General features: G+C 35.0%; 3 protein-coding genes across 3 annotated transcripts in view; 2 read left to right on the top strand and 1 right to left on the bottom strand.

The window, feature by feature from the left end:
* Positions 1 to 1,711, top strand: part of mrpl48 (mitochondrial ribosomal protein L48) — a 5,270-nt gene extending 3,559 nt beyond the window's left edge. Inside the window, exons 6-8 of the mRNA XM_056467168.1 lie at positions 1,165 to 1,267; positions 1,346 to 1,435; positions 1,526 to 1,711. Of these exons, the coding sequence (XP_056323143.1) occupies positions 1,165 to 1,267; positions 1,346 to 1,435; positions 1,526 to 1,603 (271 nt within the window). The 3' untranslated portion in view covers positions 1,604 to 1,711. The remainder of the gene's footprint in view (positions 1 to 1,164; positions 1,268 to 1,345; positions 1,436 to 1,525) is intronic.
* A 1,256-nt stretch (positions 1,712 to 2,967) lies between these two features.
* Positions 2,968 to 13,648, top strand: dnajb13 (DnaJ heat shock protein family (Hsp40) member B13). The gene is made up of 8 exons (XM_056467161.1): positions 2,968 to 3,102; positions 3,231 to 3,334; positions 5,608 to 5,769; positions 6,073 to 6,230; positions 6,308 to 6,421; positions 6,516 to 6,629; positions 8,111 to 8,187; positions 13,384 to 13,648. The coding sequence occupies exons 1-8, from the start codon at positions 3,035 to 3,037 to the stop codon at positions 13,553 to 13,555; spliced, it is 969 nt and encodes a 322-aa protein (XP_056323136.1). The 5' UTR covers positions 2,968 to 3,034; the 3' UTR covers positions 13,556 to 13,648.
* ucp2 (uncoupling protein 2) lies at positions 13,610 to 22,588 on the bottom strand. Its single transcript, XM_056467163.1, has 8 exons — positions 22,478 to 22,588; positions 22,216 to 22,352; positions 19,739 to 19,962; positions 17,793 to 18,006; positions 17,355 to 17,549; positions 16,465 to 16,566; positions 16,201 to 16,381; positions 13,610 to 13,895 (listed from the first exon to the last, which is right to left on the bottom strand). The coding sequence occupies exons 3-8, from the start codon at positions 19,862 to 19,864 to the stop codon at positions 13,781 to 13,783; spliced, it is 933 nt and encodes a 310-aa protein (XP_056323138.1). The 5' UTR covers positions 19,865 to 19,962; positions 22,216 to 22,352; positions 22,478 to 22,588; the 3' UTR covers positions 13,610 to 13,780.
* Positions 22,589 to 23,032: the final 444 nt, after the last annotated feature.

The raw sequence follows: 23,032 nt of genomic DNA, 5'->3' as shown, positions 1-23,032 counted from the left end.
TTTTTGTCTGACTACCTCTGGTTGAATGTGGACAAGCTCAAAATGTTTTACAGCATCGTCCATTTGTGATCAAATTTATAAAATCTTGTATAAAAAAAAATAAAAAGTGGATCCAAACTTTGAGTTTATTTGTCTGTTGAACACAAAAGAAGAAATTTTGAAGAATGCTATAAACCAGTAACCATTGACATCCATAGTAGGAAAAATGGTTACTAGTTTCCAACATTTATCAAATATCTTCTATTGTGTTGATCAAAAAAAAACTCGAACATTAAGTGACGGGTGAGTAAATAATGACAGAAATTACATTTTTGGGTGAATTATCTCTTTAAGAACAGGTACAAACACAGCCCTGATTTTTCAAAATCATATTGAAGGTGAAGTGTGTAGTTATATGTCGATATAAATCTAATTTTCCCATCATTCTCTACTGACCACAGCCTCTAGCTCAGTCTGCCTGCTACAGTAGGCACGCCCCAAACTGATACTATTGATCGAGCTGGAAGGTGATTGACAGATTTGAGTGGACCAATCTCAATTTTTGGATGTAGCTCAATATTCCTTAACGGTGCCATGAAATAAAAATAAAGTATTTTTTAGATGTTAATATCTGTATTGTTGGTTTTTAGGATATCTGCAAGCTAGTTTGCTCCAAAACAGTGACAAAATTTGTGTTTAGAAGATATAAAACCAAAGTAAACATGGAAAGCTTGTAGTTTGTCACTTCCGCCTAAATTAATCAACGGTTTTATTTATGCCACCTCATACTTCAGTTTCTCATCCAATCATCTAACCAATCAAATGCTCTCTAGTATCTTACATGCACCGCCCCTCTTCAAGACGCTTCACATTTGATGCGCTTGAGCTCAACCACTCTCACCGGCAGAGCGGTGATAAAACAAAACGCTATTGGCTGTTTTTTTAAAAAGGGAAGAGCTACACTCTCCTTCCCTTTTTTTGTGCTTCAGTTGAAAGTTTGTCAAAGATTGAATAAAGCTGTATATTTCAAAGCTCTTCACGGGACCTTTAAACGATAACCTAACAAAAAATGCATACTTTACATTTAATATAAAGGTTTGTTGATAGTTATACATCATTTTGAGTCCTATGAATAGTTTGAAGTCACTGATGAGATGAATTAAATCTCTCGTTTATGTTTTAAAGCTATGCCCTGCCTACAAAAAGCACAGAGGTCATGGTGATGCAGGAGCAAGGCATGAAGATGTTCGTTGATGCAGTCCTGAAGACCCATGAGCGTGTTGTTCAGGTAGAGTAAATGCAAACAGTGTGCAATTGTGATATTTGTTGTGTGTAGTGTAACCAATTTTTTTGGTGTTGTGTTTAGATAAGTGAATTGAAGGCAACACTTTTCCCTATACTTATCGAGGTCATTCTGATGAACCAGCCTGAGGGCGTGCAACTCTGTTTAAAGGAGGTCAGAAAATTATACCATATTAAAATGCATTTGCGGCAATCCTGTCGAATGTCATGGGCTTAAATTCTTTTCTTGTGTTTTTCATTCTAGCACACAAAAGCAGATTACCTGACCCGTTTCAAGTCAAGACCTGAGCTCGAGCAACTTCTTGCAAAAATTAATAATTAATTATTTAAGAAAATGTCACCTTTTTTTACCTAAAGTGTGTGTACTGTAATTAATAAATCTGCTGAGGAAATAAAAAATAAATAAACCTGCATGTTTTTATATACAATATATCTGATCATTTTTGTGTTGATCTGTCATTATTAGTTTATTTGATAATGTAATAATGTGAGCAGTACAGTTCCTAATTTGCATGGCAAAGGAAACATAGAAGCACTTCTAAAGTGGCAATTTAATTCATGTTTATTTCTGTAGCGCCTTTATAATGTAGATTGTGTCAAAGCAGCTTAACATAGAAGTTCTAGTAGATTGAAACTGTGTCAGTCCAGTTTTCAGAGTTGAAGTTCAGTTCAGTGTGGTTTAATGTTCACGGCTGAAAGTCCAAACACTGAGGAGCAAATCCATCGATGTGCAGCTCCACAAGTCCCAAACCAAGCAAGCCAATTGTGACAGTGGCGAGAAACAAACTTCACCAATTGACGAAAGTAATGAAAAAATAAACCTTAAGAGAAACCAGGCTCAGTTGGGCATGACCATTTCTCTATCTCTAGCCAAACTTCTTGTGCAGAGCTGCAGTCTAGGCGCCGGAGGCTGGTGAATGCTGGATGTCCGTCTTGGAGAAGCTGCAGGTATGAGTAGGTCACCGGTGGATGTTCAGGCTGGCCCGCGGCATCAATGCGGACACTCGTCTGTCACTGGAGTTTTTCAGGAATCAGTTTCATGCTCTCCACTCCTCCATGACCACCACAGCATCTGCTAAGAATACAGCCTGGTCCAAGATTATGAATACCTCTAGAAGTCCTCTGAATGGATTCATCTTAATATTTTGTCATCATTTACTCACTCGTTACTTGTTTCAGTCCTTCATTAGTTTCTTCTGTTAACCACAAAATTGGATATTTTGAAAAATGTTGGAAACCTGTACTGACTTCCATAGTATTTTGGTTTTCCTACTAGCAGTCAATGGATTCAGATTTTCAGCTTTCTTGTTTATTTTTTGGGTGAACTATCCCTTTACGGTGCCTTTACAGATACTTAATCTTGCTCGAAGGCATTATAAATGTACCTAAACTATATATTTTAACTAAGTGGATAAGAGCAGGCATATAGTTTGGATGTTATGTGTAGTTTTTATTTACACTGCGTTTTTTTCAACAGACAAAGCAGCTTTAAATTCGGCATGAAATCAGCATTTGATTATTAAGTCTTATTTTTATATTTATATAGTAGTGCTTGTTATAAATGATGTATCAATAGTTTCATGGTGATTTTAACCGCTTTTTTAGCTTTACACTACATTACCCATAATTCAATTGTCCGTTTCCACAGCAATATCCTCTGACAACAATAAACTAACAGGTGGACGTTCATTCGTACTGAGTTTTTGTCTCTTGATTCAATTAAAGTGTAAAGATAGGATTAAGTATACACGCTATGGGCAGAGACTATTACGCTATTTTGGAAATAAACCGCAACGCCATTGATGCTGACATAAAGAAGGCGTAAGTTACGTTTGTTTGGTTTCTAATATTTCTTTGAATATCTGTATATACACAAAGTAAATATCACGGGTTTTCTTCGTTAGCGAACTAATTTTTTCTAACAGTGTGTTGTTATATTTTGGCCTCAGGTACCGGCGGCTCGCGCTGAAGCATCACCCGCGCAGCAACAGCCACGCGCGCGCCGCCGAGCGCTTCAATCTGCTGGCGGAGGCATTTGACGTGCTGAGCGACCGTATGTTCACAAGTCCAAATGAAGAATACAGACCACAATTAACATCCACAAAACATACAAACTATGCTGAATAAAACGGAACAGATTTATCTATGTATCTTAGCTAACAATATTTCGGTTCCCAGAAGGTTCTGAGGTCAAAACGCTGTGTATACATATTTGGTTGGTGACAAAATCTGCATGCAAAGTTCTCTAAAAAAGAGCGTACATAAATGCTTCCCAATATAACTAAAAATGAACTATACTTGAATGTTTGGGGAACATTTGATGACTAGGACAGTATTAGTTACATATAGACCAAAATAAAAATAATAAAATTTCTTTATTTTAGTACTTCTCATACACATACCTACGACTTTTTTCCTCACCTTGCTACAGTACCAGGTGGCCCCCTTTGGCATTATCCAGCTCGAAATAGACCGAAAAACTCGTAACATTTACATTACGCATTTAGCAGATGCTTTTATCCAAAGTGACTTGCACTCATAAACACACACCTGAAGCAGTGGGCTGCCCGGAGAGCAGTTGGGGGTTTGGTGCCTTGCTCAAGGGAATCACTTCAGCCGTGGTATTGAGATGGATATTTATTCACTCTCTCCACCAACAACCCTGCTGTTGCCAGGACTCGCACCTGGGACGTCTATCCCAAGTCCAACTATCAAACCTTTTGGCTAGGGCTGCCCCTGGTAACCTTGGTCACAAAGCATTGGACACAACTATAACATAATTTCTGTTATTAATTACTCACCCTCATATCGTTTAAATCCTTTGAGACCTTCGTTCAACTTCTGTACACAAATTAAGATATTGTAGAGAAAATCTGAGAGCTTCCTCATCCTCCATATACAGCAATGGTCCCGAGATGTTCAGATAAGTACCAAAAACATTGTCAAAACACTTCATGGGATTTTAGTGGTTGAACTGTGATCATAGAAAGCTCCAAAAATACTTCTGCATGCCAAAAATGTCTTCCCTGTCAGATTAGGGTTCACATTTACTATGCTGTTTGTTGACTCTAATGGCAATATGCTGTATTGCCCATAGTGTATGCACACCTTGACTGTTGAAAAGAAGACAAAGGCAAACAAAGTCATTTTTACAGTTTTTTTGGGGCACAAAAAGAAAGAATTTTTATAGTTGAACCACTGAAGTCATATGGACAGTTGTTTTACAATGTTTTTTTTATATTATTATTCATTATGTGCACTTTGAACGTCTCCAGACTATGCTGTCTTTGGAGGATGAGAGATTGGAACAACATGAAGGTAATTCATTCATAACAGAATGTTTATTTTTGGTGAACTAACCCTTTAAATGATGTTCAGCTGGTTCTAAGGCTTTCAGAGTTTCTCAAGAATTTATCTTTATCGCATTTGAGTTGGGGGGAGGGGGGATTAACCAATAAGCAGAGTAAGCAGACGGTTAGGGCCCCAGGAAATTTGAGGGCCCCATACATTTTACGTTAAAATTTAACGTAACTATAACATCTACACAAATTTGTCTTACACATCTAATCATGGATCTAATCAAGTCAGGTAAAGATTCAGTTTTAAAAACAATTTATTATTTTTGATTAATTCATTTTTTAGTTGTGAATTGATTTTTAAAAATCTGTTAAAATGTAGAGATTTTATTAGGATAAAACATGGAAAAGCAGATTCAGTGATTTAAGAAAAAAACAAATAAATTTTTTTTTTTTAATAAAACTGCAAAGGGTGCATTTTAGGACTGTTGGGCCCCTGCTTAGGGCCCCCAAATCACTAAATCCTCCCCTGCTCAAACCAAGCGCAAACTTATCTGAATAAAAACTCAAACCGGCTTTGTGTAACAGACTTCAGGAAATCATCTTAGGCATGATTCTAAACAGTCAAAAAAATGGCTAAATATATTTGCATTAATGAGCAGTTGTACATATGTACCTAATAAAGTGGCAGAGAGTGTAAACTTGAATCACATTAGCATTCAATCATTCATTCATTTTCTTTTCGGCTTAGTCCTTTTAATTATCAGGGGTCGCCACTGCGGAATGAACCGCCAACTTGTCCAGCATATGTTTTACACAGTGGATGCCCCTCCAGCTGCAAACCATCACTGGGAAACACCCATACACTCTCATTCACCAAGATACACTACAGACAATTTAGCTTTCCCTATTGTATTTGGGCTGTGGTGGAAACAGGAGTGGATCAAATTAGCATAGTATATAATTGTTCACAGTTAACTTTTTTTGTTAACTGGTTGTTCATAATGTTTCTGTTTCTCGTCCAACGCAGCACGTAAAAAGGCCACTTATGATAAGTTTGGAGAGGAGGGTTTGAAAGGAGGAATCCCATCTGAGCTGGGAGTGAACGGTGCCTGGTCCTCGGGATACGTCTACCATGGAAATGCAGATGAAACATTTCGACAGTTTTTCGGAGGAGATAATCCTTTTGCAGGTTATTTTAGGGGCTGAAAAAACCCTCCAATGACTGATCATCTATGTTGTGTGAACTAGTTCAAAGTTCTAAGTGCAGTGGTCTCAAACTCAGTTCCTGGAGGGCCACAGTTCTGCATAGTTTAGCTCCAACCACCTTTTACTCACCCCTGCTTAATAGTCTCTAGAACACCTTGGATAGTTGGATCAGCTGTGTTTGATTAGGGTTGGAGCGAAACTGTGCAGAGCTGCGGCCCTTCAGGAATCCAGTTTGAAACCTAAGTTCTAGTGTATTCTGATTAGTTGTATCCACTGATTTATATAGATTTCTTCACCGGTGATGGCAGTGAGGTCAACACGGCTTTTGAGAGCTTGCGTGGACGGAAAGAAAAGCTTCAGGATCCACCAATAGAGAGAGATCTTCATCTCGCCTTGGAGGACCTGTATTACGGATGCACTAAAAAGATTAAGATATCCCGTAGGGTGCGTTCTGTTCACAGTGGCATAAATAAAACCCATATATGGATGATATATTTAATTCACTTGGGTTTTTGCTACAGGTCATGAATGAAGACGGACACACATCCAGCATCAGGGACAAAATTTTAACCTTCATTGTAAAAGCAGGATGGAACGAAGGGACACGGATCACGTTTCCTAAAGAGGGAGATCAGGCATGACTAAACACATGATCACTGTTTTATTTTGCTATATGTTTGTGTCTTTTAATCCCAGTCATCACAGTACTAAATGTATTTTTCTTAATAGGGGCCAAACAACATCCCAGCAGATATTGTTTTTGTCATACGCCAAAAGAATCACCCACACTTCGTCCGCCAAAATGACGATCTGTACTATACCGAACATATCTCACTTGAGAAGGTGAGAAACAGGTTTGTTTTCATTTCAGGCAAGCATAAATGTAACTAGGGCAGCACGGTGGCGCAGTGGGCAGCACGATCACCTCACATCAAGAAGGTCGCATGTTCTGCCCGTGTTGGCATGGGTTTCCTTCGGGTGCTCCAGTTTCCCCCACAGTCCAAAGACATGTGATATAGGTGAATTGAATAAACTAAATTGGCCGTATTGTGTGTGTGAATGTAAGAGTGTATGGGTGTTTCCTAGTGTTGGGTTGCAGCTGGAAGGGCATCCGCTGCATAGAACATATGCTTGATAAGTTAGCGGTTCATTCCACTGTGGCGACCCCTGATTAATAAAGGGGCTAAGCCGACAAGAAAATGAATGAATGAATAAATGTAACTAACATAGCAATTTAGAACATTTCAATGTACAGTTTAAGGCAGGTTTATTAGCCCCCCTGTGAAATTTGATGATTAAAAGAGCAAGTACATTTTAGACAGTTTTTCTATTATATTTTTTTCTTCTGAAGAAAGTCGTATTTATATTAGTTAAGTTGTAATAAAATATTTTTTCAAATATTTTTTAGGGTCAATATTGTTAGCCTCCTTTTGATTGCCTGCAGAACAAAGCACTGTTGTCCAATGACTTGCCTAATTAACTTAGTCAAGCCTTTAAATAACACTTTTAGATGAATACTAGTATCTTACGAAATAACTAGTTAAATATTGTATATATTTAACTATAATAATAATACATTTTATTTATTTATAGTGCACTTTTCTCAGACCCAAAGCGTCACAAGGCATACAAGGCAAACAGTAACGAAGTAGAACAGTAATAAACAGTAAAAAACACACAATAAGACAACAAAAGATGAACAATAAAATTGATGATTTAAAATTGATGAAATTGAATCATTAAATTGACAGAAATAATCGATCTAAGTTTAAAGCAACACTAAAAGGGTGAGTCTTGAGAAGTTTCTTAAAACAGTCCAGAGAAGTGGCATTCCTGATGCTGATAGATAGACCATTCCATAGATTAGGCGCACTGTTGAAAGCCACCCATGGTCTTTAGTTTACAACGTGGCTAATACAGCGTAGGTCCAGATGAAGAACGAAGACTGCGGGTGGGAATGGCGAGAGTTTCAAGGTCACAAATGTAGTCAGGTGCTAGCCCATTCACTGCTTTATATGTTAAAATGAAGGTCTTAAAATCAATATGCGACTTAACAGGAAGTCAGTTAAGTTGCTGAAGTACAGGGGGGATATGGTAACTATAAATAAATATATGTACTGTCGTGGCAAAGACAAAAGAAATTTGTTATTTATTTAAAAAAAACATCAAAAATCATGTATTAGGAAATATATTAGGAAAAAAATTTGGGGAGGAGGGCTTATAATTTTGTCTCTACATAGATTGATGTACTGAAAATTATGGATACTTATTTTTTAAATACAAATATTACATTTGATTCTAATATTTTTGTGGTATATCTACAGGCTTTGACCGGTTTCTCAGTAGAAGTTGAGACACTAGATGGCAGGCTTCTCAACATCCCCATTAATGACATTGTGCAGTGAGTAATCCATTTCCTTAATCTCTTTAACTGCCTGCTCTACCAAACGGTTGGCCATATTTTGCCTGTTTTAAATAATGACTGTTGAAGTCATTTAAAGAATGACTGTTTTAAATAAGGGTTTACACACACAGCATTGTTGGTTTTCAAAAACAAGTCAATCAAACATATTCCTGTTGCAGTACTACACTTGATTTTGAGCTTATTGTAAAAACGAACAAACAAGAAAACATGTTAAATGAGAACCTAAAATATTCTATGGCACTCTTAAAAAAATAAATATGATTTAGTATTTTAAAAAGTTTTATTTAGAATATTTTTAAAATATATTGGTTTTACACTTCATAATTTTAGATTTTTCATAGTATATATATTAACTGCGGTACTTTTACCATAAAACGACATATCAACCATTTGATAGAGGTTGATATTTTAGAAAGTATGGGATGTGTTGAAAAAAAATCATTGAGTGAGCTAACTAGTGACATTAGGAGTTAAAAAATGCAATCCAAACTTTTTTTCTTGGTGGGCGAGTTAAAGGGTTAAAGTGCCCTTTATAATGTTTTTTTGTTTTTTTTTAACATATTTTACATACACTTACTCTGTAATATAGCAGTTTGTGAATGTAAAAGTTTCTAAAAGTTTAAAGAGATGTCTATAAACACAGCTCTGTACCAAAGATTATAGAACACACAAGACGTGTCACTCGTATACTTTTGAATGGGGAAAAGTGTAACTGTCCTGATGGCGACTGAAGCCCTGACTTCTAGTACAGGAACCAATCAGCGATCGCTATATGGGAATAAAGCCAGCTTTTTCTTACAGGAGCCAATCAGTGATCGCTATAGAATGACAACTCTGGGGCTTGGACCAGACGTGGGTTTCTACAGATTGTGTGTGATACCAACATTTAGAAATTAAACTAAATAGACAGTTGTTGTTTAATTTTATTTGTTATTCGTAATATGTAATGTAATCGTGAGCTTGGCAAGCAGTTTTGGAGAATTGGATGTTTCCCCATTCAAACAGAATGCCCGAGCACACTGCCCGAGAGGTGTGTCAAAGATGGCCGCCGAATGAAATGACTTGCCTTAAAGGGACTTTGTCTGTAATGAGTAGTCTTAAAATCCAGCCTTACTTCATTTCAAATATAAACAGGTTTGTAACAAACCTGCTGCATGCCAGTCAGTAGTTTTCATTTGCTGCTTGTGAACAACATCTATTAAGACTCTCAAATACTGTAGTCGTAGCAGAGACTTGAAGAGTTTGAATCATCTTGTTTTTTACTGCACTGTGTAAGAAAGTCCACTTTGCATGTGCTTCTAAATGAAGAGGACTCGTACAGTAACCAATACTGTAAAACTGACTATGCTGAAGAAAAGGTCAGTTTCAGAAGTGGCCATGTTGGGGTTTCAACATGTTTTATACGCAGAGTAGACAAATCACAATCCACCAAGCATTCTTATGTTTAATAGACATCAAATAGACGTTTTGACTAAAACAAGGCAAAATTTGGGCTCTCAGCGTCTAACAATAGTCCAAAAATAGGCTTCAGCAAGTCATTAACAACATATGTTTTACACAGCGGATGCCCTTCCAGCTGCAACCCAGTACTGGAAAACATCCAAAACACACTCATACACTACGGACAATTTAGTTTATTCAATTCACCTATAGCACATGTCTTTGGACACCCGGAGGAAACAACACTGGGAGAACATGCAAACTCCGTACAGAAATACCAACTGGCCCACCGGGGACTCGAACCAGCGACCTTCTTGCTGTGAGGCGACAGTGCTAACCACTGAGCCACTGTGTCACCAATATTAATATTATTATTATAGGATTTTAAAAAGCATGCCACTGAAAGCCAAGTAATCAGGATTATCTCACATTACGCTCAACATGCATAGCAAACAATGTGTGTAATTTTCCAAAGTGGTTCTGTCCCTTATTCAAAGTCACTAAGAAAAACAGGTCGAGCATGCGGAAGGTTTATAATGCAAAGTTTAAACAGGCTATATATTCAAACATTGTCACGCACATATCAGGTTTATAAAACAACACATGCCATGCACTATGGACCAGCTGCACCGTATATTTTGTAACAGGCATCAAGAAAACGTGAAGAATTCTTTATGTTATGATTCTGATTGGTTTATCACAGATTACAATTCAAACACACGCAAGAGGACAAGTATGATCCTTCTATATAAATATATGGGGTCAATAATTGTCACAATCATTTTGGATCTATGTTTATTTTCCTTCTCTCTCTCTGTCAAATTGTACAATAATGTTCTAGATTTCTGGATTTAGACACATGCTAAGTGCACCAGAGCTACAGTATGCACTTTAGACCATGTGCTTGAATCAATAAAATATAGAGCCCCAAGTCTCACTAGGGTAAACATTCAGAATCAAACACTACAGACAATGTTCTTGTGCTAGGGAATACAAGTTTAGTCTCTATTTTCATTTCCAAACAAAATGAATCATCCCTAGGACAATGTCAATCCTGCTGGGATTGAACAGCACACATTTTTGTTTTACGACAATTTTTTAAATTTATATACAGTTGAAGTCTTATTATTAGCCCCCTTGTTTATTAGTTTTCCCCAATTTCTGTTTACTGGAGAGAAGATTTTTTCAACACATTTCTCAACTCAATCTCATTCTCAACTCATTTTCAACTCGTTTCTAACAGATTTATCTTTGCCATGATGACAGTAAATAATAATTGACTAGATATTTTTCAATACACTTCTATACAGCTTATAGTGTCATTTAAAGGCTTAACCAGGTTAATTAGGTTAACTAGGCAGGTTAGGGTAATTAGGCAAGTTATTGTATAACAATGGTTTGTTCTGGAGACTATCGAAAAAATATAGGGCTAATAATATTGACCTTAAAACAGCTTTTTAAAAAAATTAAAAACTGCTTTTATTCTAGCCGAAATTAAACAAAAACGACTTTCTCCAGAAGAAAAAATATTATCAGACATACTGTGAAAATTTCCTTGCTCGGTTAAACATAATTTGGGAAATATCTAAAAAAAGAGAAGAAAAAAATCAAAGGGGGGTTAATTATTTAGATTTTATCTGTATATACATAATAATAATCCACTTTGAATGTTGACTACTGTAGTCTATTTTTAGCACTATTGTCAGATGTCTATTAGATTTTAATCGGTAGTCCAAATTACGACGGGTAAGATGTCTACTGTGTTTGCTGGGAACAAACTGGGCCACCAGAGCAAAATACAGTCTACAAACAATTGTAGGGGTTTTGATAGAATTAACCGTTTCAGATACTGAGAAAATTATGCTTTTTTTGCAGTTTCTTTACATTTTGGATGGATACCTACCCTTTTCACATTTCCAGGTTTCTCAGTAGCGGAAGTCATCATAGCTGGGTAAACTTAGAGCGCAGTCAATAGGAGAGTACAACAAATATATTTTTTACAATCCTATTTGCTGAAATAAAAAAATAAATAAAATGCCACAAATAAAATAAAAAATGCCACAATGGTATTATCAAGACTTTCAGAAAAAGGGGGAAAATAGTGTGAGACTGATAATGGCAGCCAGAAGAGAGAACAACATCAAATTTACTGTCCCCGCCCCCATAGACTTTGCATTACAAATGTCTCACACAAGTGGCAGCTCGTTTTTTTTTTTTTTTTGTAATTTGATGCAAAGATGATATAATACATACATACGTTTAAAAAAATCTAATTCAAGGATTCAAGATTATGACGCTAAACGCATCATAAGTTTTGTGAGAAGGGTTCATTAGATTTTAACCGACAGTTCAAATTTCGTCTTGTCTTAGCCAAGATATCTACTGTTTAGTCTATTAAACACTAAAAATGCTTGCTGGAAACAGACTGGGCCATCTGAGTATTAGGTATACCTTACTAGTACTGGGTTGGACCCCTTTTTGCCTTTAAAACTGCCCTAATCCGTTAAACTTTGGTCCGTATTGACATGATAGCATCACACAGTCCCAAAAGGTGCTGTATTGGATTGATCTCTGGTGACTGTGGAGGCCATTTGAGTACAGTGAACTCATTGTCATGTTCAAGAAACCACTCTGAGATGATTCACACTTTATGACATGGCAAGTTATCCTGCTGGAAGTAGCCATCAGAAGATGGCTACACTGTGGTCATAAAGGGATGGACATGGTAGGCTGTGGCATTGAAACAATGCTCAATTGGTACTAATGGTCCCAAAGTGTGCCACAAAAATATCCCCCACACCATTACACCACCACCAACAGCTTGAACCATTGATATAAGGCAGGATGGATGCTTTCATGTTGTTGATGCCAAATTTTTAATGTACCATCTGAATGTCACAGCAGAAATCGAGACTCATCAGACCAGGCAACATTTTTCCAATCTTCTATTGTCCAATTTTGGTGAGCCTGTGTGAATTGTAGCCTCAGTTTCCTGTTCTTAGATGACAGAAGTGGCACCCGGTTTGGTCTTCTGCCGCTGTAGTCCATCCGCCTCGCAGTTGGACGTGTTGTGCGTTCAGAGATGCTCCACTGCATACCTTGGTTGTAACGAGTGGTTATTTTGGTTACTGTTGCCTTTCTATCAGCTCGAACCAGTCTGACCTTTCTCCTCTGGCATCAACAAGGCATTTGTGCCCACAGAACTGCCACTCACTGAATATTTTCTCTTTTTCTAATCATTCTCTGTAAACCCTAGAGATGGTAGTGCATGAAAATCCCAGTAGATCAGCAGTTTATGAAATATTCAGACCAGCCTGTCTGGCACCAACAACCATGCCACATTCAAAATCACTTTTCTTCCCCATTCTGATTCTCAGTTTGAACTGCAGCAGATTGTCTTGATCATGTCTACATGCCTAATTGCATCTAGTTGCTGCCATGTGATTGGCTGATTAGAAATTTGCGTTAACAAGCAGTTGGAAAGGTGTACCTAATAAAATGGCCAGTGAGTGTACAGTCTAGAGTAGGGGTTTATTTAAATCAAACTATTTCAGTTAATGAGAAAATTGTTTTTTGGGGGGCTTTTTTGGATCTTGCATGGATACTTATTGTGGGAGTCTTTAAAATAGAATAGTAGGAGCACTTTAAGATAAAAATGTGAGTAAGCATGTACAAATTAAATATAATTTTGAATTATACTAAAAGGCAAATATACATTTCTTTATATTACAGCCCTCAGTACACCAAGCTTGTGAGTGGGGAGGGAATGCCAATACCCAACAGCCCATCCAAGAGAGGAGACCTGATCATTCACTTCATTACACACTTCCCAGAGAAGCTCTCAGCTGAAAAGAAAAAGCTTCTAAAGGGAGCTCTCTCAACTAAAGTCATCCACACTTCCTAAAGTGCAGTCATTGATGAATTAAACACTTCAACTCAAAAAACAAATAACAATGTCTGAAATTCTTAAAAACACCAATTTTATTTTATTGGCAGATGGTTGGAAAGACTCAAGAATTGTGCAAACCAAAAAAAAACAATCAAGTTTAATAGATGTAAACAAAATGAAGAAAATGGAGAATCCGGAACCAGGTCAGGATAAAAGCTAAACTATAACTGCATTCTCTGCTTAAAGAGGAGTGTGCCAGTTTTGGCGTGCCGCCATCATGGCCCGTTTCAGCTGCTCGTAAGTAACAAACATAACCACATTCCAGGAGCCCAGCCTCAGAAAGGATGGCATGAACCTAAAGAGAAAACAAACACAATGCATAAACAGATACATCGATATTTAAATAATCATGATAATTATGCACAGTATTGAGATCATGGACACTAAATATTTATATATTTAATCTTTTAGAGTGCTCTTTAAGAAAATTCATGTTGTTGTACATCACAGAACCAAACGCTTGAAGATTTAATAAGTGATTTATGCTCAAACATTCATATTTTTCACGTTAATCTGGCTTACGACATTGAAGATTGTGAATAATAGGCCTTTTGTTGTTGTGGTTGTTAACTCTGTACAGCAAGACTCGATTTGTTAACTAGTCAATGTAATGACAACTACAAAAGCTTTTAAATATGAGCTTATTGTTATTTCTTAGTTAATGCCCAATAAAAGCATTAAAATCCAAAGTTTCAATCATTTTATTAGATTAATTACTACTAATAAAAATAACTACATTTGATTTCATTATACAACTATGATACGACTCTCTCACTATTGATTTTAATGCATTAAGGTTTACTAATCAGACTAAATTGTGAAGCGTTATCTACTTTAATTTATCATCCGTTTGCAATTTATTTCTTTAAAAATTATTTACTCTGAACAAATACAATAAAAAGTACTTCAAGTATTCTTTTTGGCCAATAAGCTTGGTAAAAAATAATAATTCTGCAGCTTAGGTCAATTCCATAGACTCATTCATATATTCTGATTGATCTTTTACTGCTGTGATGAACAACCATTAAATTCAAAGATTGAATAAATGATATAATGTTGTTCAAACATTTAACGTTTTCACAAGGTAAAGTGTGGTCACACCGGGCTTTGTGTGTGCGAAATTCTGTTGTGCGGCGCTGCGAAAAGGGACGGGATTAAACAAGATTAGACATTTAAAAAAGCGAGTGATTGGTCCATGCTTTAAATTTCTACTCAGAGAGGTCCTGTTTTGATCCTCGATTGGTCTCACGCAGTCAAGTGATGCGATTTCGCAGGTCAGAGTTCACCAAGCTTGAACTTTGCACCGCAGAAACCTGCGAAACTGGACGCATGACCCTGCATTGACGCATTCGCATGCGTATGAATGGAAGTCTATGGGAGGAAAAGCCCAGTGTGACCGCAGCTTTAATCTGGCCTACGACATTGAAGACTATTAATAAGTGTTTTTGTTTACGCTGTACATTAAGCTACATTTGTTAACATCAGTTATTTACCAAAAGTCAACCAAAGATAACTACAAAAGCATTTATTAATTTTAGCTGAAGTAAATTTCTTAGTTAACCACCAATAAAAGCATGGAAAAAAATTTGAATTAAATAACTATAATACGGCGTTCTCACTGTTGATTTTTTATTTATTTTATGTATTAATGTTTGATAATGAGACTTTATTCTGAACCGTTATCTACTTAAAATTTATCATCCTTTTGCAATTTAATTTGTTAAAATTATTTAGCACTTCAAGTAGTTTTTGGCTATTAAACGTGTTAAAAAGTAACAATTTTGCAGCTTGTCAATAGTTTCCTATACTCATTCGTAATATTTAGATTAATGATTTAATGGTTGATCATCACAGCACCAAACGCTTGAATATTTAATAAGTGATGTGTTGTTCAAACGATAAGATTCACAAGTTAACCTGGCCTACAACATTAAAGACTATTAATAAACTTTTTTTTGTTTGTTTACTCCGTACATTAGGCTCTATTTGTTAACGTCAGATAATTTAACTAAAGTCAACATAATGACAACTAAAAACAAGCATTTATTAAATTTTACCAGATAATTTATGTTAATGCCTAATAAAAGCATTAAAATACAAAGTTGCATTATTTTAGTTATGAACTAACATAAAAAAAAAATTTAACAAATATAATATGTCGTTATTAGTCAATGTTTACTAATGAGACTATTGTAAAGGGTTACCTACTTTATCCTTTTGCAGTTTAATTTGAAACAATTAGAATAAAAGCTGTACAAATATTTTTTTGGTTATTATACTTGTTAAAAAGTCATTATTTTACAGCTTACATTAAAAAAAGTTGTTTAAACTAATTTAAAAGGAGTTGAGAACACAATTAAGCGTTTTTGGGGTGGACAACATAATTATTTATGTTCAATCCACTTAAATTTGTAAAAACAATAAAAATTAACAACCAATTTGTGTTGGGACAACATGAAAATTGTGTGGAACCCTGCATTTTGCATTAGTAAATAATTTCATATACCATATAGTTTTGCAATTACCAAGAAATTATCTAGAACTTTACAATAGAATAGAATCCTAAAAGCAATACTGTAAAGTTGGTAAAGAAAACGGACCCCTTGTAAAAAGCCTTTGGCCCCTCTTTAGTCAGCATGGCTACAGCACAGTTGAGGGCGCTGCTGTACTGGCCCTGGGCAGAGTTCATGTATCTTGTCTTCACAACATCGACAGGGGAAGCAATGATCGTAGTGCAGAAACCAGCACCAAATGCAGATGTGAAATGACAGGGAAGATCATCTGTAAAGGGAAACAGCTATAAATAATACAGTCACAGTTTAACACTTAGGTTTGCTGTTCTTTTTTCTGCAGCCTCTTCTTACCGGTCATCAGAGAAGATTTGAGAAGTGCATCTTTGATGAGGTCATACGTCACCAGTTCAGTGCAGTTTACTATAGCATTGCGGGTGATGTTTGGGCCAGTACCTTTAAAAGCAAAGAACATGTAGTTAAAAAAATTAGAGGAGGAGAGAATTAGTGGATATTAAAAATAAAATCAATTATTTTATATACTTGAGTGAAAAAAAAAAATTCATGTGTTAGAATAAGTAATTTTGGTAGTTGTAATAAATTACACATTAAATAACATTTTAGATTAATTTTATGCACTTATGTATATTAAATACATAAATATGCATCACTATAAACTACAGATATACTGTGACGTAACATTCATGCCAATTTTGCATGCATTTTATTTTGCATCGTAATTATTATTACGATTCAAATAAATATATAAATTTCATACAACAATAACGTCGCTTTACAATTTTAATATAGCAAATAATTGTATAATAAAAATATTTTAATAATTGTTAACAATGACAACAAAAACAACAATTTATAATTCTTAATAAAATAATAAAAACAACAATAATAATAATAATATTATTATTATTATTATTATTAATAATAATAATAATAATAATAATAATAACAACAACAACAACTAATTAATTGTTATTAATAAACTTAATTAATAAAAAAACAACAATAATAATTATTCAACTATTTTTATTATTATTATTATAATAATGATTATTATTAACAACAACAACTTATTAAAATACTTAAAATAATAATAATAATAACAACAATAATTATTACTACTACTACTAAAATGTTACAACTGTTATCATCATCATCAATCATTCGTTTATGTATTAATTTGTTTGTTATAAACAGTAAAAAGTTTTATGTTTTGTAAAGCCCACCTTTCCACAAACCACGAAACCCCTCTTCCTTTGCAATGGTCCGATATGCATCCATAGTGCCATGGTAACGTTTACTAGCCCCAGCGCTGACCTGAGCCTGAAACCGGACCTTCACCACATCAGTGGGTTGAGCCACAGCCACAGCCATGGCTCCAGTCGTACAACCAGCCATCAATCGACTGCCAATCCCAGCATCTAAAAAAGAAAAACCCATGCATTGAGTAGCCTTAATATATATATATATATATATATATATATATATATATATATATATATATATATATATATATATATATATATATATATATATATATATATATATATATATATATATATATATATATATATATATATATATATATATATATATATATATATATATATATATATATATATATATATATATATAAATAAAATAAAATAGTTTCATAAACTTACGATCAGAGCCTTTGGTGTAAAACTGCTTGACTGAATCGTACAGGCCGATGCGTACAGAAGCAAAGCTCATCTGACGCTGCAGTCCCGCGACCAGGCCGCTGTAGAGACTGCGTGGGCCCTCCACTCGCACCATGGTGCTGATTGTACCAAAGACGCCTCGATATTTCACCGGACCACGGCCAGTGTTGGCAGAGCCTTTGTTCTCCCCTTGAATCTGTACAGAACAAAAGGTGGATGGAGAAACTTTACAGAATCACTGCGGAGGGGAAGCAGCATCTTCTGATTATCCCGGGTCAGTCATGGAGGCCTGGACCTGCTTACGTTGCTAGTGTAAAAGAGAAATGAATAAGAGCTGACGTCAGTATGGGTGCAACTTCAAACCGTCCTCTGAAAAGAAATAGATGATTTGTTTTTTGCTGCTGCGTGTTGATCCGGGTCCACGTCATGCCTTTTTGTTTCCTCCAGACTCAACCGCTGATTCAGCTGTCACTCAAATTAAGATGTGGCATTTAAAGCAGAAGTTCACCAAAAAAAATGTAAGTTACATAATTTATTTTCCCTAATGTGGGTTTTAAACCTTTATAAAAGTTATGAGTAAAGCGCAAAAAACATTTTGTGGAATGCTGGTTTACGGTTTTAAAATAAGAAGAAAAAAAAGGATTCAACTTAAAATTAAGCCAACCAGCTTCAGGCCATTTGAGTTCAACTCAAATCGAGTCAAGTGCAGTACTTGGGTTGAAAGTGGTGTCGACTCAAAAAAGCTCTGCAGCAAAGTAGCCTTAAAATGGAGTCGAGTCAACTTTTATAGTTTTTTTACAGTGTTGATGGCACCCATTAACTTCCATAGTAATGTTTTTTTTCTACTATGGAAGTCAATGGGTGCCATTTACCAGCATTCTTCAATATATCTGTTACAGTACAGCAGAAAGAATAAGTTCAAATAAGTTGAACAAATGAAAGATTTGGTGAACCATTTTTGCGATTTGTCCGAATTTTGTAAAAAAAAAAAAAAAAAAAAAAAAAAAGCCTTAATCTTTGAAAAGATAATCTTAAAAATATGTAATCTTTATTGCAGACTGATTTTGAGAATATTGGAGCTAAAAACCCATTTTAAAAAAATAAATAAATTTGAGGTTTCAAACGGACCAATTCAAATCAATTATTATTTCTGTAGTGTACAGTAGAAAAAAAAATAAATAAAAAAAAAATATTAAAAAAAATTACATTTGGTGAACTTTAGCCATTTTGTTAAAAAAAAATCTGTTTTTTTGAGGGGGAACGATTTAGAGAATATAGGACCTGAAATCTTGTATATATTTATTTATTTACTTATTTATTTGGAGGTTTAAAATTGGCAAATTTAAATCAAATCAAAACAATTTTTTTGGTAATTAAAGCTAGAGTAGGTCTCATAACATACCCACAAAAAAAAAAAAAAAACATTCATTATTCACCTTCAGCTTAGTCCCTTTATTCATCAGAGCTTGCCACAGTGGAATGAACTGCCAACTTATCCAGCATACGATTTACAAAAATTGACAGTGCAAGTAAAAATCTGAACCACTGGCCAGATTGGGCCAGTAGAAAATATCCTTAGCATTGAACCCGGACACTGTAAAATATTTAAAACGACAAAAAAGACAAGACAACAAATATTTTTGTTGTTTTAACTTGCTTTAATAAGTCAAACGGGTTTCAACTAAATGTTTCAACTAAAAGTTATTTAAAAGTTTAACTTCATGTTTTAGTCAGTTTGATTGATGCAAGTTGAGAGGACTAAAAAAGTTTGATTTGATTCAACTAAATTTAAGGCAGCAATATTTTAAATTACACAGTGAATCTGCAGAAATCTTCTGTGAGTGCAGATTCTGTCTAGGCCTAATATTGAGGTAATTTAATTCTTTTGGGTGAACTATCCCTTTAAACTCAATGCAACAAAGACTCACCTGAAGTCTAACTTTTGCTGTGTCCAATGGAAACGTGAAGAGATCTGCAATGCATGCTGCGGTTCCTGCGCCGATAAACTTCACGGTGGCAGTAGGAGGAACGTCACCAGCTCTGAACCCAACCATGTTTATAGTTGCAGTCGAAATCACAGGACGGTAAAGCTGATGCAGAATGTGTCGAAAGACGATGAAGTGAACACAAGATAGGTGAACTCCACCCTAACCTGTATTAGGGGAAAAAAATTATGATGATTACTTTCTTTTGAGACTTACTGAATGCATTTAATGCTTCCTTTTGTGCTTATTTAAAGGGATAGTTCAGCCAAAAATGAAAATTACCTCATTATTCACTCGCTCTCATGTGGTTTATGAGTTTCGTTCTTCTACAAAAGATGATATTTTGAAGAATGCTGGTTGCTGTCACCCATTGATTCATTAGTATTTTTTTTCTACTATGGAAGTCAATGGGTTCCAGCAACCAAAAATCTTCAAAATATTATCTTTTGTGTTTAACATAAGTAACTCAAACATGTTTTGAAGAGAAAGGTGAATAAATAACATAATTTTCATTAATAATAATAATAATAATAATAATAATAATAATAATAATAATAATAGGCAAAGATTATTATTCTAGCAATACAGTGAGTGAACGATTAGTCTTAATGAGTAATTAAATAATATTAAAACATTGCCTGCTTGTAGCTACATCATAATGTGAACAGACATTGATGGAAAGATTTAGGTTTTTAATAAATGTTCAGTTCCTTTTTTTGGCCTATAAAACTCCCCCAATTAGGTCCTAACTTGTGATTCAGGATCACAGTTACAGCTAAAAAATTTTTAAAAGGGACAGTTCTCCCAAAACTGAAAGTTCTGTCATCCTTTACTCGTCCTCCACATGACTAAACCTGTTTGAGCTTCTTTCTTTTGAAACAAAAAGATATACTGAAGAATGTTCAGCCGTTGGGTTTCATTTTTTGTTCCAACTATGGATGTTAAAGGCTGTTTTTTCCAACATTCTTCAGAATATCGGTGTTCAACAGAAGAAATAAATTCATAAAAGTTTAGAACCGTTCGAGTGCGACTGTATGGAGAGGAGATTTTCGTTTTTTGGGTGGACTATCCCTTTAATTTCCTACTAAATTACTCGGTTTTACTCATCGAATTAAAAAAAACATTGTCAATTTAAAAAATAAATAAATATAAAAAATAAAAAATAAAAGTTACCTACATCATCAAACTGAAGGACAGTAAATAAAGAGCCATCTACTATTTGTGGGTGAACTGTCCCAGGCTTGTAACCAGGAGGGGTTTGGGTGGTTTGAAAGACCAACCACCCACTGACAAAGTCCAGAATTTGGCCCCTACATGAGCTCATTTGTCCCATTTTTGAAAGCATGTCATCATAAATTGTCAAAATAACCAATAGAAGAAGGCTTTAAGCCTTTTTATTTTTAATTATTCAAATGGACAAATTCTGACTGAGGAAATGAGCCGACCAGTTTTTAATTTTACCTACAGGCTACAATTTTATAGCTGGTTTTAATTAAGATTCCTAATTGTTTTTATAATAATGCATGATAATAAATTTGTCATTTAAAAATACAGTATTTTGGTAAGACTTTATTTTGATGGTCCCGAATGCACATTTTGTTGACTAAAAATTGCATTCTCAAATTCTCATTTGAGTATTAGTATACTGTCTGCTTAATATCTGTTGACACCGCTCCTTCAACAGACATTTTTAACTGACTATAAGAAACTTTGCAAGTACATGTCAACTTACACTAACCCTAACAGTCCTATAATCTAATGAGAAAAAGTTACATTGTATCTACATGCCAGCTAAAATTTAACAAAGTGCATTAAAAAGGACCATCAAAATAAAGTGATACCAGTAATTTGTCATACTCCTTTATTCAAAGTTCTAATCTCATAACATTTATGATAAGCACTTTGATTAAATTGTAGGAACAATTTTTGTTGTATAAAAAAAAACGTGGTTATCACCATCCAAGAAGCTAATGCAGCAAAGAATAGTGCTTAAAATGTCACTAAAATGCAGTATTTGACCCTCATAATTTAATAGAAATAACGCATTTAATGGAGTACAACTGCAAAAAGGTCCACTTTTTGAGGAAAAAAAAAGCACCACCTTTTTCAATAGGCTGGCTATGAGCCGATGTCCCTTTAATACAGGTGTAACTGAAGCCATTTGTTCCTGACAATCAAGAGACAAAAAAAAGGGAACATCTTGTTCTCTCTGACGTGTTAAACTGTATGCTGACGTCACCATCCTGTTTACATCTGTGTGCGCCTTTGTTAACTTTATACCACACACAAAGAAGTTTCAAATACAGGAAGTTCGGCAGCATACAAAGTGAGATTATGTAATTCGGACAGGATAATAAATGAACTCTTTAAACTATACTGATAAGTAAAACGAAAACCCTTTTGGAAAACTTTGTACCAACCGGTTTAGATGAAAACTTCAGGATTCTCTAAAAGCATCTCTCTGGTTGAAATGACTTTCAACTTGAATTTTGTTTCCGCGTTCTTCCATAGAGAAACGTTGAGAACTCGTACAAATAAAAAACATGCTCCAAAAAGTCTGAAAGATAAAAACAAAACATTTCCGCGTTACACAAAGCATCAATTTAAATAATAAAAGAAAATACTGCTAAAGTAGCGGAACATATATATATTCGTAGTACGAAAGTCAAAATAGCTACTCACCTTAAATTAAAAAATGTGTAAAGTGTCTAAGGATAAAAGTGCTTATTGTTGGGGTAAATAAACTCCTCGAAAGGTATACAGTTAATACCCGCAGGTGATCTGCTGTGCTCTGAACGCCGCAGCGACCTTTTTAAACGCCTTGAATCACGTGACACTAGTGACGCGCGCATACATTACCGCCTCTTTTAACTGATAAAATCCGTTGTCAAATGTCGACCTTCAGTGTTTTATGGGTTTATTAAACCATATTACTGAATAATATTTGAAGAGGTCCAAAAATAGCAGGTAATAACCGCTCGCATAACCCTAGTTTTTGTTAAAATAGCTTTATTTCTGTAACTATGTTTTCTGTTGTTCAAATTTGCCGAATATTATCACACTAACGTTAATATCTTTTACGAAATGTGGTTTAATGTGGTTTTACTACTAATAACACCAAAGTGAAATTGTGGTAACAACAAATGAACCATGGGTTTGCCACTCTAATCATCCATGAAATTTGTAATAAAATGGTGGGTATACAAATGTGACCCTGGGCTGCAAAACCAGGCATTA

The sequence above is a fragment of the Danio aesculapii genome, chromosome 10, assembly GCF_903798145.1.
Source record: "Danio aesculapii chromosome 10, fDanAes4.1, whole genome shotgun sequence".
Taxonomy (NCBI): Eukaryota; Metazoa; Chordata; class Actinopteri; order Cypriniformes; family Danionidae; genus Danio; species Danio aesculapii.
The sequence above is the reverse complement of the archived record's forward strand: the minus strand, read 5'-3'. Positions and strand labels throughout refer to the sequence as shown.